The 14,861-nt window shown below is 40.8% G+C and overlaps 1 protein-coding gene across 1 annotated transcript; it reads right to left on the reverse strand.

Annotated features, from left to right (window-relative positions):
- Positions 1 to 4,281: 4,281 nt before the first annotated feature.
- On the reverse strand, positions 4,282 to 14,393 carry SPCS3 (signal peptidase complex subunit 3). The gene is made up of 5 exons (XM_049771312.1): positions 14,177 to 14,393; positions 12,619 to 12,694; positions 9,411 to 9,485; positions 5,676 to 5,791; positions 4,282 to 4,470 (listed from the first exon to the last, which is right to left on the reverse strand). Exons 1-5 carry the CDS (start codon positions 14,317 to 14,319, stop codon positions 4,338 to 4,340), a joined length of 543 nt encoding a protein of 180 aa, XP_049627269.1. The 5' UTR covers positions 14,320 to 14,393; the 3' UTR covers positions 4,282 to 4,337.
- Positions 14,394 to 14,861: the final 468 nt, after the last annotated feature.

Here is a 14,861-nt window from a genome sequence, read left to right on the forward strand (position 1 = left end):
CTTAAAGTCAAAGAAAGACGGAGTGTCCTAGTTTTATCTGCTCACATGCCAGAGAGCCGATCGAGGATGGTTGTGAGAACAAAGCCCCCTGGGCCTTGGACCAACTTGGTCCAAAGCCCTTAGTAAAGTAGTTCTTCTTGAGGCAGGTCAAAAGTTTAGGTACTTTCCACTCGGCTAAAGCAGAGATTAACTCATTTCCACTCTAAGTCAAGGCAAAGGGAGTTAACTCAAATAAACCCACAAAATGTACCCTCCAAGGAAATGCAAGTATCCCTTCCTATTCTGTTAGGATAGAGGAACTAGTGGGGTTTGAAATGTTCCACCTGTCAAGGCTCCCTAGACAACTAAAGTTGAGTCAGATGGGTCTCAGACAAGTTGAAACATCAATGCTAAGAAATGTGTTTTGTTCACAAAATGATATAAGCCAATCATGTATATGATGAAAGATATAGGGCAATTATGTATGCTGTAAAGGTTGAACTGTTTGTATTAACTAACTAAATGCTTGTAATGCCTATAAAACTGAGATTTCGCTTCAAGGTCCTAGTTAACTCCGCTGGATGTTGGTTAACCAAATAAACTCCCTTTTGCATATTGAATTATCAGTCTCTGACTCTAGGCTCTGACATGGGTGTCAACTCGGACCCTAGAGTCTAAGGCTCTGCCCTCCGCAGCTAGCCCAGTTCAGCCCTTGGAGTACCATGTGCAAGTAAACAGTGGACATGCCAGCTCCTCCCACAAGTTCTAAACCCAGTGCTGCTCAACATTCAGTGCCCAGGACTCATTCAAACTTGGATTATAGTAACCAGTATAGGAGAATCACCTGACTGACGGAACTCTTTCCTTGAAGGGCAAGAATGAGCATATTTATTATCAATGGGAGTGTGGAATGCCAACAGCAGAGCTTGCAAAGGTGTCAGGTGCAAAGCAGTCCTCAAGAAAAACATGATGGACTCATTCATTCATTCGCATTTATTGGGCGCCTCCTGTGTGCAAGGCACTGTGCTAGGCGCTGGGCAAGATACAAAGATCAGTGGGAGAAGACTGCCACTGTGGGCTTACAGTCTAGGCCGCAGGAGCAGTCTCTGGAAAAGACTGGTTGGGAAGAAATAATCAACGCCCATATCCCCAACCCTACCAAAAAAGAAAAATCAACTCAAGTTTACTAAAGGTACTTCATCCATTTGCTTTTAGTTTAGCAGTTTCACATAAAAAGCATAAATCTGAAAATCTCTTAAAATTCACTTTCACTCATAAAATTAATGTCATTAGAAAAATTCTGATTATCGCAATTATGAAAATCTTAGAACACTTTTCATGTATTCATGAGTTTTTTTTTATTCCTTTCTAAACTATCATTTGTATTTGTGAAGTAAACAATTTCCCAAATTGCATCAAAAACATGCAATACCTTTTTGAAATGGGTTGCTGTCAAGTAGGGGCAGCAGGATATAATGCACTCAGGCTTCCTGCTCAAGCAGGAAAAACTTCCAAAATGGAGAGGTATTTCCTACCAAAGTATACAGCTTAGGGTTTTCAACCCACCCTCAACCCATCCTACTTTACTTTCCAAGTATTATAAAATTAAACCACTATCCAGTGTTAAAGGTATAGATTACTAAACTTTAGACAGACTAGTAGGAGGAGAAAAACATTATAAACTTAAAGCTCAACTCTTGCTATCACTAGGCCAGCCAATTCTACCCAAAGAACTGTGAAATAATTCCAGGAAAGAAAATCCAAAACAATTCGGTTTCCTATGACATCCCAAGGAATTTCTGAAATTTTCATTATTGTTCATTAAGCATAAAGAAACCAATTGGAGTAGGAAAACATTGCTCTAACTGCTTATCTAGTTTAAACTACTAGAGACAAGGGATGTGTAAGTGCTACACTGTCAAACTGACTCATTTCTGAGCCACTTCACATAGATGTCTTGCACTTATTTGCTCATCCCAGAATAATCTCTTGGCTCAGGCATTGTCAATCACTTAAGTTTTTTACTAAATCTGAGGCCTTGGGTCTTTATGAACACTTAACAAGATGTCTTGAAATGCTGACTTTAAGGTTGACTTGTGTCATCAAAATGAGCATATTTTAATAGTTATGAGTTATGATAAATAAAGCTGAATGAATAAGCATACCCAAATAGTTCCTGAGACAGAGGTTTTTATTCCCATACCAGAGCTTTCCTGGTCCTGAGTAGGTACCCCTTATGCTATCTCTCTGGCCCTAAATAAACGTTTAAAAAGACTTCTCCGCTGTGCTCATCAGGACTTTCTATTTATTGTTCCCATCGGGCTCCAAGAAAATGGGTGAATCTCTCAAATAATTTCTAACATAGGTGACTATCGACATGCATCTCGACCACTATAGCTTCACCTATCAGAAGTACAGGGTGAAGCCAGGCTGTGGCTGCAGAATAATTGCATCTTCCTTACTGAAAACATACCCAGTTTCTGAGATGATACCTCCAGATTTAAGTTCCCACCAACAGTATTTGCATGACAGTTACTTCGTGAAGTTAAATTTTCAGGTGTGAAATCTAACAGAAATTAATTCAGAATATGAATTAAATGTTAGTTTTTTGATCATCTACTTACTAAGGTGCCTTTCTGGTCAATCTCTGCTAAATGAATGAGACACGGCAAACAGAACGTATTTCGTTGGCCTGGAGAGTATCAAGAAAACGCAATTTAAGTTTACCAGTCCAACTCCACCGTTTTCCAGATAAAAAAAAAAGGATACCCTTAAAAACTCAATGAAAGGGCCGAGAGGCAAACCCAGTCAGACACTGATGTATGTATAGGAATTGTCCAACTCAACAACAGTTGCAAACACAAATGGTGATGCGTTTCATGAGGTAAATAGAACAAATGTCAGTTATGGATTTTAACTACCCTTAGAAAATATTAGCCCTTTTGGTTACTGCTGATAATATAACTACAGTGTTTGGTCACGATTTTTAGGGGAACTAATTTCCAGGTGCATCCCTTGTGGGTGTTTATCTGCCCACTGTAGGGAAAAAAACGTGTTAATGAGATATTCAACCAAGTAGCCTGTAAAAAGACTTTTCACACACATCTGGGTTGCAATTATTTTGAACACTATTTTATGCAGAGAGCGCAATGAGATATTACCTCTGTATAAGTTGGTTGGCAGCTTGAAAATTAGTCACTTCCACAGAGAGTTCTAGGAATGGTAGAAAGGTGCCAAGGTAACAAAAGCTGAAATAAAAATTTAAGTGCATTTTCACTAGTCTACAATCTGAGGTAAAAGAGGAAAGGACTGACTAAAAATACAAAATCAGATCTGAATTTAAGTTTTCATTTCACTTCCAGGTTAACGCTTTAATGAAGCAATTCAATCAACCTCTGAGTTTCTGTTTCTTCATCTGCCAAAAGCTGACAGTTGTACTGCTCCTTCGATCAATGAGGATCATTACAGATGGCATGTGAGAGGGCCTGTAACTGGAAAGCACAGCGGCATGCACTGACTACCACGCCCAGTAACCATTCCAGAGCAGATCTAGAGAAAAATGTAAATATTTGCCACTCAGTGGCACTAAAGAGAACTGCACTAACTCAGAGAATGAACCATGCCAATATTTCTAACTGTGATGACAATGCCAAAAAAGTTACAGAACACAGAGAAACACTTTTAGCAAAAGCAACTGAAAGACACATATTTGGTTGACTTGAGACTTAAAAAGTGAGTGAGAATGAGTTACAGGCTATCAAGAGGTATTTAGTCTTTTTAAGTGGAAAAAGTTACTAGTGACCTGCAAGAAGTAACAAATATCACAGGTATTTCTAAATCAAATGGAATAAAATCCCACCACTTTGGATGGGATTTAAATCCTATCAAAATAATCTTGCTTATTTTATAAACAACTTCTCACAAATAACCCTATGAATTTCCTCAAGAATCAGACATGTTCTAAAAAGGCAAAAATCTACTTCTAAGACATATTCAATGGGCACTTGCATGAATGCAAAGCATAGAGTTCTTACGACTCCACGGGCACCTAAAAGTTTTAATTTTCCTTCATGTGCATGTTATATTGCCTAAAAATAGTAATACAGGAACTACTTTAAATACAACTTCTTGCTATCCTTATTGTGTAGCTGCCCTAGTTTAACACTCTGCTCTGTTGGCCATTTTGTTTCATTTTTAAAACTGAGTTTAATACCTTTACCTTCCAAATGTGCCTTCTGGTGTTAGTTCTGCACACCTTCCCCCAATAACAATCAAAAACAACTGAAGATGCAAGAGAAGATATAAATGAGATATGATTCATTACGTATAAAAATATGTTGTTTCAAATTCAGAATAATTTAATAACTCTTCGTTATTTCATATGTATCTGGAAATGGGACAGATACGTGTCCCGATCCTGTCACAAGAGGTAGAATTCCAGCATTTGGTACGACGTTCCAAGAGAGTGTTATGGTGACATTCCTATTTCCCCTATAAAAAGATAGAATAAATAGAAGTCAACAAAAAACACTTCTAATTCAATGAACACATTCCCAAGTAATTAGGTATCAACTACTTTAGTTACAGCCAACTAAACCTAAATGAAATCATAATCTGAAAAAAGAACTCTATTTGACCTACCCAGACTCATTCAGAGTTAGTATTCAGAGATAGAAGTCAAACTGCTTAAAGTAGTAAAACAGAATGAGTGAAGTGAGAGATATAAAAACAATTATTTAAAAATTAAATCTACCAATATCTGGATGGTGAAAGCCTGACACAATCAAGCTCTCAGTGTTTGAAATTTTGTATTAAAAAAAAAAAAAAAAAAAAAAGTCTGATTTAAAAAGCTTTTCCTGGGCCCGGAGAGATAGCACAGTGGTGTTTGCCTTGCAAGCAGCCAATCCAGGACCAAAGGTGGTTGGTTCGAATCCCGGTGTCCCATATGGTCCCCCGTGCCTGCCAGGAGCAATTTCAGAGCAGACAGCCAGGAGTCACCCCTGAGCACCACCGGGTATAGTCCAAAAACAAAAACAAAAACAAAAACAAAAAAACAAACAAACAAAAAAGCCTTTCCTTAAAACTCGTTTTTATTCAGAACAAGAGCTAAAATCCTTCTTCAGTTACTAAATACTCTGTTTTTACTTTTTTTTGGGAGGGAGGCACATCCAGCAGTGCTCAGGAGTTACTCCTGGCTCTGAGCACAACAATCACTCCTGGTAGGCTCAGGGGACCATATGGGATCAAAGCATCAAAGGTAGCTTCAAGCAAGACAAGCACTTTACCCGCTGTACTATTGTTCCAGCCCCTAATTTCTTTATTTTGTGTAAAGGAAAGCTGAGGTTCAGGGAAGGTCAGAGAACCAAATTGGAAACCTTAGCATCCTAAATCAAGCCTTGTTTCCTCATAAAAAAAGTTCCTCTTATATTCCTAAAGAAATGTTTCAACAATGACAGCCTTACTCCTAAAGGCCTTTATTAGCATGACAATTACATTTTACATGCTATAAGAGAACCAGGTATTAATCTTCAATCCCAGCAACCACAGCAGTTCCTTCTTCTATCCAAACTTCCAGTTCAGAAAGACTAAAGCTTATTTTTCTACAGTGTATCATCTAATATTTTTCATCAATATAAAATTACATTTAATCCTTTTCTCACCTTCAATTTTTAATGTAAAAAAAGAAAATTACTCACTTGAGACCATTTCCATCATCAAAGAAAAAATATTTTGTTTTCATATCTTTCAACAGCAGCTTCGGATTATCACCTCTGAGAACAATTTTGTCCCAAAGGACAACTTGGTTCAGAGCCTGCATTAAAATAAAAATTTAATTAGATAACTCCTCAGAAATAGCATCTCTGCCACTTCAGGTAAAGGTAAACAACCTTATTAATGAATCCAACTTCCATGAAATTATTAAGATCTTTGAGAATACAAAGCAAATAACTAATATATAGATAAAAGAGCCATACAATTTTCTGAACAGAAGTTACTTCCCTAAATAAAATCATTGCCTTTGCTACCACAATAGTATTAGTTAAAGGCTTCATAATTTAATGTAAAACTTTAGGCTAAATACTCTTTAAAAAAAGAAACAGGCTGGAGCAGTGGCATAAGTGGTAGGACATCTGCCTTGCCCGCACTAGCCTAGGATGGACCACAGTTCAATCCCCCCATGTCCCATATGTCCCCCAAGCCAGGAGCGAGTTCTGAGCACATAGGCAGGAGTAACCCCTGAGCGTCACCGGGTGTGGCCCAAAAAAACAAAAAATAAATAAAAATTAAAAAGCCAACAGGCTCTCTGACAAAGAATTCCTTTTTAAAGATCAATTTTTGGGGACCACAGAGATAGTACAATGAGTAAGGCATCTGCCTTGAATGAGCAGTTAACAAGTTCAATCCCCTGACATCCCAAAAAAGTGGCCCCCCTTACCCCCAAGCATCACTAGGAGTAATACCTGAGTGAAGAATCAGGAGTAAGCCTTGAGCATCACTGGATGTAACTCCAAAACAAGACCAAAATTACTTTTCCAAGGCTGGAGATAGCAAGGGGCTACAGTACATGCAGAGCACTGAACCCAACCCAGATTCAGGCTATGGAACTACATGATCCCAGAAGCATCACTGGATGCCTTGGAGCACAGCTGGGGTGGTCTGGGTACTCCAGCTGGTACTGGTACTAGGTACCAGTACTAGGTACTCTACCTGGTACTCCAGCGCCCAAGGAGAATGCTGGGTTCCTTACACTGAAATGCTATGCCAGTTGGCCAAGAATCACCCTTGGGTCCTCTGGATCCCCAGCCCTTGATGGGCGAACCTATGGCACGCGTGTCAGTGATGGCACGTGGAAGGGGTCTGCAATTAAGATATGCAGCGCGGTAGGAGGCAGGCATGCCAGTGTCTGCTTTGCAGCTCACTGGCAACAGAGCCGGACTGACATTGGGAGGACCAGGCATTGTGTGGCAGTTTGGGCACTCGGGCTCAAAAAGGTTAGCCATCACTGCGCCTAGACACTGCTCAGGAGCTACCCCTTCCTGCCCCCACAAAAATACAACTTTTCATTCACTTCTCACTGTACCATTCCTGATACTTTCCACTTCAGGCTCAGCATGGGTCCTGTATGATGTTGGGGAACCAGCAAGAATTAAGAGTAGTGGCATCAGGGACTGGAATAATAACACAGTGGTAGGGTGTTTGCCTTGCATGTGGCTGACCCAGGACAGACCCAGCGTCCCCTATGGTCCCCCAAGCCAGAAGTGATTTCTGAGCGCATTGCCAGGCATAACCCCTGAGCGTCACCAGATGCGGCCGAAAAAACAAAGAAAAGCAAGAGTGGTGGCATTAGATCACTACTGCCTAATGACCTCAGAGCAGTATCTGTTTGCAAGGTTTGTACATTCTCAAGAAACCAAAAGAAGCCTTTTGAAAATCTCTTCATAAGCTCAGTGTTTTTCATGACAATTTTCTAAATGTGAAACAACTCTTCTATACCCCTATTTTTGATGTCTCTTCATAAAGATTCCTTTGAAAATTTAAGGACATAAAGTGAGGAGAAAACATTTATGACTGTTGTTAAATTCAAAGAAATCTGTTTTATTAAGCTATTGCCCATTAGCTTGGAATATCAACTGCCTACTATGTGAAGACTACATTTACGAAAAAGAAATGTGAGGCAGCACTTATAATGAAGTTCATAACTTAAACTTTAAAGCCTCTAACAAATAAAATATAAAGATTGAAAGAATCAAAGCTATGCCAAAGAAACACACACACATATGACATTTAATTTACTCTGCAGAAACCCCAAATTCACGTAATTTTCTATTCATGCTAAATAAAAAGAATGATGACAATAATTTAGACCAATTCATCAGAAACAATTATTTTGATAATTTTGATTTGTTGAAATCTCATAAACAAAGTGTTATTCTGAAATGCAGATTTCAGAAACTAAAATTTCCAACACTTTGAGAACCTAAAAGAATATCTGATATTAGAAGATATATTCAAAACAGACAATGAATTGCAGTGCTAAAAATTCCACTTAACTAATCAAGAAAATCAACAGATGGTTCATTAACTTGTAATCTCTTCAAAACAAATATTTCAAATAAAATGTAGCTCATATCTACAAGACTATGTTGATAACAAAGTAAAGGTAACTCAGATGAAAACAACATTAAGTTCAGATTTTCAACTTTGAAATTATAACAAATTTTTCTCATCAGAGTAATTCGTTTTGTATTTCAAATCTCTTAGGAAGGCTCCATTTTAGCAAATTTACTTTTACAGCTTTTAATTCCACAGCAGAATAGTGCAGATCTAAATATCCTGGGTTTTGATAATTTGACATCTATTTCTAACAAAAGCTCTGGAGAGATCAAGTTTAGAAAACTGTCTCTTTCTACAAAAGACTAAGTACCACCTCCCCCTTTCCTAGTACCAACTCTGCAGCAACACCCCAACTGTTCCTGACATCACCAACTGCGCCAACTCCAACAGATGCGAGAATATACATGAATTACATACATTAACACAAATGTGCTGGTATGAGAATCACCACTGATAAGGAATATGAGCTTGCATTTCTTTTTGACTTTTGAATTTTTTCCACATTTCCTTAGATCTGCCTGGGACTTCTTTGAGTTTCTAAATGTATGCCTGAGCTTCATCAAGGAGGGAACTTACTGCGTTTGTACTTTTCCACGTTTACATGTGCTTATTAGCACCATGATCTTCCATCTGCTAAGACTGTTTTTCAGATAATGAGGAGAGGTTTACTTTAGGGGTATCTTCCCTGCAGTGCTCAGGAGGCCCAGGAACTCTTCCCAGTGATGCTCAACCCAGGGCTGCTGGTGGTTAAGTGCAAGGGCGTGAGGATGCTCCAGCCTTGCAGATCCCAGAAACCCTTCCATGCTTGGGGACATCCAAGGGAGCACCTGGTAAAATTGGGGAATCCTAGTGCCAGTAACCAGCCAGGGACCCATCAGGCCAGTGGCAGCAAAAATGTCAGGTGCCTACCACTTGTACCCTCCGGGCCCAAATTACTGATGTGCAAACTGGATGTGATAATCCACAATAGCAAAAACAAAGAGGAAGATAGCCTGTTCAACCTCTCACTACAGACCCTTCATCACCTTTCAGATTACCTGGACATTACTAAAGGCAAGGAACTATCTGACTTCAAAGAACTGAATATCTGTAATAATTTTAGTTCATATAATGGTTACTACGTAAAGCTGGATTTTTTTTTTCTATTTGAAATGGAAAAATGTATATGCAGACTTCTATTTCTAGTTTGGCAGGAAAGAAAGTAGGGGGTAGTCACTGTCTCTTAGATAAATTATTTTGAAAGTAGAGATTCTATATTTCTTCATGAAGAACAAGGTTAAAATATCTACTATTTTTCCCCGCACTGAAATACTTACATTATTTTTTGTTGAATATTCTGCTGACAAGTAAAGAAATAACTGTTTAACATTCCAATCAAATATATTCTCTAGATGTAAATAAATTAAGGAGCATATATAAGGCAGCAAAACTTTTCAATAAAGCTATTATTATTCAGACACAAACTGAGCCACAAATATGTGACATAATATTAGCCAACCCCCCTCAAAACAACATTTTAGCTTTAGTTAAAATACTTTGATTAATAATGAAAGCTATGAAAGTTTTCTAGTACACTGGCTCAATCAGAAAACAAAACAATTCAGTATACAAACACATTTGATTCCACCAGAACTCTAAAATATAACCAATCATCACAATTTAGATTTAGTGCTAGTGAACTGTGATTTAGGCTCACATAATTAAATCAAGTATAATAAGTAGTCAGGTTGCTTTCATGCCAACAATCCAAACTGCTCTGACAGAAATATGCAGCTAAAACCAATCTGGTTTCATTAAGCTTTTTAGATGGGAAAAGCGAAAAGTGAGGTCAGAATTAACTATAATAATGCTAACAGTGGGAAATTAAATTGGACCAATAGTTGAATCTTATTAAGCATTAAATAAAAACTGGCAAGTCATTTTACCATGTGCCTTGACAAACTGATTGCAACGTTCTCATTACACTCTACTTTTAAATACTATAGTCCCTGTTTCACAAGTGTCGTCTAAGAGTAGATTCCTCAACTGTAAAAAAGGATGCCCAATTTTATTTGCAGTTCTGGAAACTGAACCCCGGATGTCACAGATGCTACTCATGTACTGTTCTGTTAGGCAGCATCCCAAACCTAGAAAAGCTACCATTTTTAATTTGAGCAGCAGCCTTAAAATAATCTGACTAGGGGCTAGAGAGAAAATATAGGGGTAAGGTGCTTGACTTGCAAGCAACTGACCCAAGTTCAGCACCTCCAAAAGTGATTAATCCCTGAGCACAAAGCCAGGAGTAAACCCTGAACACCGCCTGCTGTGGCGGTGGTTTGAATAAAACAAAACAAACAAAAAAAAATTTGACTAGAAATGTGACTAAAAGCTACAAAATAAGACTTTGAGAATGTTAATCTAGCAGCTGAGGTATCAAAAAAAAAAAAAATGTTCACTGTTAAGTATTCCAGGTAGTTACCACCATTTCTTTCCACTAGACCCAACCTTAGTAGAGCTTCTTTTATAGACACAAAGATAAGAAGGGTAGCATGAGTGAAATGTGTAATGAGTCACAGGGAGAGGGAAAGAGACACAGAATGATAGCACTCATGAGAATACCCAAAAACATGAGAATGAGGCCCAGGGGAACTGGTCCATAGCTGGAAGTATGCTACAAAGATGGAGAGAGAGCAGGGGCCAGTATGACAAAAATAGTTGGAAATGATCACTCTGGACAAGAACTGTAGGTACCCTTTTAAAAACAGTATAGCATACCACAGTGGTCAAAGGAAAAAAGGGGTGCTATATGCCATAGAAACAAGTTGAGGGGGACACAGAAGAGAAACTGAGGATACTGGTGGGTAAGAAGTGTGCACTGGTGTAGAGGTGGATGTTGGAACATTGTATGACTAAACCTGAACATGAAGAACTTTGTAACGATGTATCTCATGGCAATTCAATTTTTAAAAAGAGTTGTAAAAGGCATGCAAGGTAGTAAAGTTGACAATACTTTTTTTTTTTTTGGGGGGGGGGGGTGTTGGGTCACACCCTGCAGTGCTCAGGGCTTACTCCTGGCTCTCGGCTCAGAAATCGCTCCTGGCAGGCTCAGGAGACCATATGGGATGCCGGGATTTGAACTACCGTCCTTCTGCATGCAAGGCAAACATCTTACCTCCATGCTATCTCTCCTGAGAATACTTTTCTATAGGTACATTCTATTGCCTTCAAAAAATTCTTTTTAATACCTATATCCGGAGACCTGGTACAAGTATTACGGGTGTTGCCGGCCAAGTACAGCTGGATTCCCAACAACCATAAGGTCCTCCAACTGCTATCAGAGATTACCTTTTAGCACAAGATCCAGGACTATCCTGAGACTACGAAGTGTGACCCCCCTGAAAACAAAATCCAAAGAACAAATCTGAGAAACAATGCCCAGTCTACTTCTAAATCCCACAATTTACTATTTAAAGATAAAATGTAAGGTAATCTTGAGGCCGGAGAGATAGCATGGAGGTAAGGCATTTGCCTTTCATGCAGAAGGACAGTGGTTCAAATCCTGGCATCCCATATGGTCCCCTGAGCCTGCCAGGAGCAATTTCTGAGCATAGAGCCAGGAGTAACCCCTGAGCGCTGCCAGGTGTGACCCCCCCCCAAAAAAAATGTAAGGTAATCTTAAGGTAGTAGAGAGTCATATGAGATCAGCCCCCTAATTCATAATCTGCTTCAACTGTTTAGTTGCCTGACATAAATTCACTCAATTCAATCTTAATTCCAATCCAGGGCGGACCCTGGTTCGATCCCCAGTATCCCATATGGTCCCCCACACCAGCTTGCCAGGAGTGATTTCTGAGCTCAGAAGCCAAGAGTAACTCCTGAGCGCCTTCAGGTGTGGCCCCAACCCCCCCCCCCAAAATCACCACTACCAACAACAATTTTCATATCAACACTAATAATCCTGGAGTCCTAAAAAGACAGATAAGGCTGGGAGTAACAGGTAACAATACTAGGAAGTAATCAATAACCCAGAAAAAAGAAAAATTTGCCACCCCCAAATTAGAGTTGTCTAAAGATAAAATACAAATATTTCAGTCATTCCCATTTTAAGTAACTATCTTAAATGCTAAGATTTCTCTGGTTCTTGTTTTTAAAATCAAGAACTATAATGACAAAATGTTGCCAATGATTATTTTGATAATCACACTGGAGGATGAAACAATGAAAGTCACAACTCATTGTTTTGCATTATTCCCTATCAAAATGTGAACATATTTGAAAGACTGTACAAGAAATTCTCCTAGATGGGCTGAGCACTTGTGTCATTTTTCCCATATTAAATTCAAATGCACTTTTGCTAATGAAAGCACATGGACAGAAATTTCCAAGCAAAAAAATGAATAAATGAACAGTCAACTTCACTGTACCTCCAAATCACTACATACCTACCACACACACACACACAAATACATACACACGCATGCAGAGTATTGTAATATAGTATATTATACTATAGAAAAGGCAAGGCCATATTTTTCCTCAAAGGATATCAGCTGTTATATCAAACGTGATGAATCCCAGATCACTTCTTTCTCGGGGTCCCGTGAAGTCTTCTACATTTTTTCTAGAAGACAGAAGTTATCATCAGCTTCCAAAACACAAAACCTATAAAAGCCACGTCATTCTTCTAATAATGTGAGAAAGCGCCAGTTATGCAAACAGGTGCAAGAGATAGTTCAGAAAGCATCAAGGAAAACACTAGGGAACCTGAAAACTCACAAAGAAGCCAAACACTGCACCCCACCAGAAAAATCTGGTTTGCAGCAACCAGACAAGAATCCCCAAGAAATGAGAACCTTCCAGGAAATGAAAGGTGAAATTCTTTGTGAAACAAGTTTGGTATAGGAGAAACATATGTCAACCAAGTGGTGCAGAAAATCTAAGACAAAATGGTAACTACCTGTTTGCTATCCACCTGGACCAGGTCCCTGGGGGGGGGGGGGGGGAAAAAAAAAACCAGACCTTCCGTGTTTGTAAACTGGTTTAGGATTTGCTTTGCTTTTCCTGACATTTCCAGGGCCAGAATAAATTGGTAAGCCATTAGCTAGAAGAGTCACCACAGCAAGTGATTTTCCTAGAGACGACAATCTTCCAAACTCTTCCAGAGCCCTGGAAGGGCTCAACAAAGAGATGAGCTGTGCAAAGGGACAAGAGTGGGATCTAACAAAATACCTATTAAAAAAAAAAAAAAAAAAAAAAAAAAAGCCCAACAAAAATGAACACGGAGGTCGCTAAATAAGCTTGCTACCAATATCCTAACCAGAAAAGAAAGAAGAAATCAAGGTCGAAGTACATGAGAAAAAAAAAAAAAAAAAAAAAAAACTTGGGATAACAGAATTAGGAAAATGAGGCGAAAAGGGGGTGATACGGAGGAAACACTTTGAATCGGAATATATATATATATATATATATATATATATATATATATATATATATATTGCTACTTATATAAAGAGAGGAGGGTCTTGGGGCAAGGCCATCATCAGGAAATGTCAGCATCACTCCCCACACAGCTCAGTTTGCTCTCTTCTGGCCTTTTTTTTTTTTTTAGTTATTGATTGACTTGACATTTTTCACAGGCTCACTGCAAACAGTAGCTGCTTATTTTTTTGTTTTTCAAAGACAAATTTCCCCCCAAATAAGCTGCCCCGGGAGCCACTGGCCCAAGCAAGTCGTTCCTCCATGCTCTCTGGGTGCATCTTCAGCCCGCAAGTGGAGTGGGCTGCAACAACTCCAGAGCTGGGGCGGGAGAGTTGCAAAGGGGAGGTGTCCGGCCACGGCTAAGCTCGGGGGCCAAACGACCGAGACGCCCCCCCAAAATGCTCTCCGGGGGGAGGGGGCCGCCCGGGCGGGCGCTGGTGTGTTGCTGCCCCATTGGCCGCGCGCGCCGCGGGGGAAGTGAGGCGCAGGAAGGAAGCGGCCGCGCCGGCCCACGGACGCTCCGGGCTGGAATTTGAGAGAAGCCCGGGAAGCCGGGGGTGGCCCCCGCCCGCCACCGCACCACCCACCGCCCCGCCACAGCCCGGGCCTCCGCCCGCACGCTCACAGCATGATCCGCGAGACGTGCAGCCGCACCGGGACGCTCCGGTCCTTGAAGGCGGTGGTGATGAAGCAGCCGAAGGTGAGCGCCGCCATCACGCTCAACGAGAAGGCGAACAGGGAGTTCGCCCGCGACAGCAACGTGTTCATCGCGGACGCCGCCTCGCTCTCTCTTCCTTTTGCTCTCGCTGAACCTCACCAGCCCCTCGCACGCCGCCGCCGCCGCTGCCTCACGCCGAGTACCGGCTCCTTTCCGGCCGCCTCACGGGTTGCCAGCGGTGCGCGCGCGCGCTCCGGGGACGCGCCCGGCCGCCTGCCCCGCCTCCTTTCCGGTCCGCCGCCGCCGACACGCACGCGCATGCGCCCCCGGGGCACGCCCACCGCCGCGGGAGGCGGGACGCGCCGAGTGGGCGACACCGAGCCGTGGGCGGGACCTCACGTAGGCATTTCACCAATCAGTGACGGGGGAAGTAGAAAGGCGGGGTTTGGTTCACGGAAGGCCCGCCTACCCCAGGTCTCGTCTCTGAAGCAGGATCCTCTCTGGGTCTTTTGGCCTGTGAAAGATAAAAAAAGAGACATCTACCTCAACTTTGCTTTGCTTTTTCGAAAAGTTCTTTGGTTGCAGATTGCAGGCTCTAGATAGTTTATGTTTCACGCATTTGCACTTCAAATTAGCAGCAAGACGAGGTTCA

The sequence above is a fragment of the Suncus etruscus genome, chromosome 4 (genome assembly GCF_024139225.1).
Source record: "Suncus etruscus isolate mSunEtr1 chromosome 4, mSunEtr1.pri.cur, whole genome shotgun sequence".
NCBI lineage: Eukaryota > Metazoa > Chordata > Mammalia > Eulipotyphla > Soricidae > Suncus > Suncus etruscus.

Coding starts and splice junctions, on each gene's coding strand:
- SPCS3 (XM_049771312.1), bottom strand. CDS start 14,319: ATGAACACGTTGCTGTCGCGGGCGAACTCCCTGTTCGCCTTCTCGTTG. Junction 5,792..9,410: donor AATATTCAACAAAAAATAAT/GTAAGTATTTCA, acceptor ATTTTAATGCAG/GCTCTGAACCAAGTTGTCCT. Junction 4,471..5,675: donor GATGATGGAAATGGTCTCAA/GTGAGTAATTTT, acceptor ATCTTTTTATAG/GGGAAATAGGAATGTCACCA.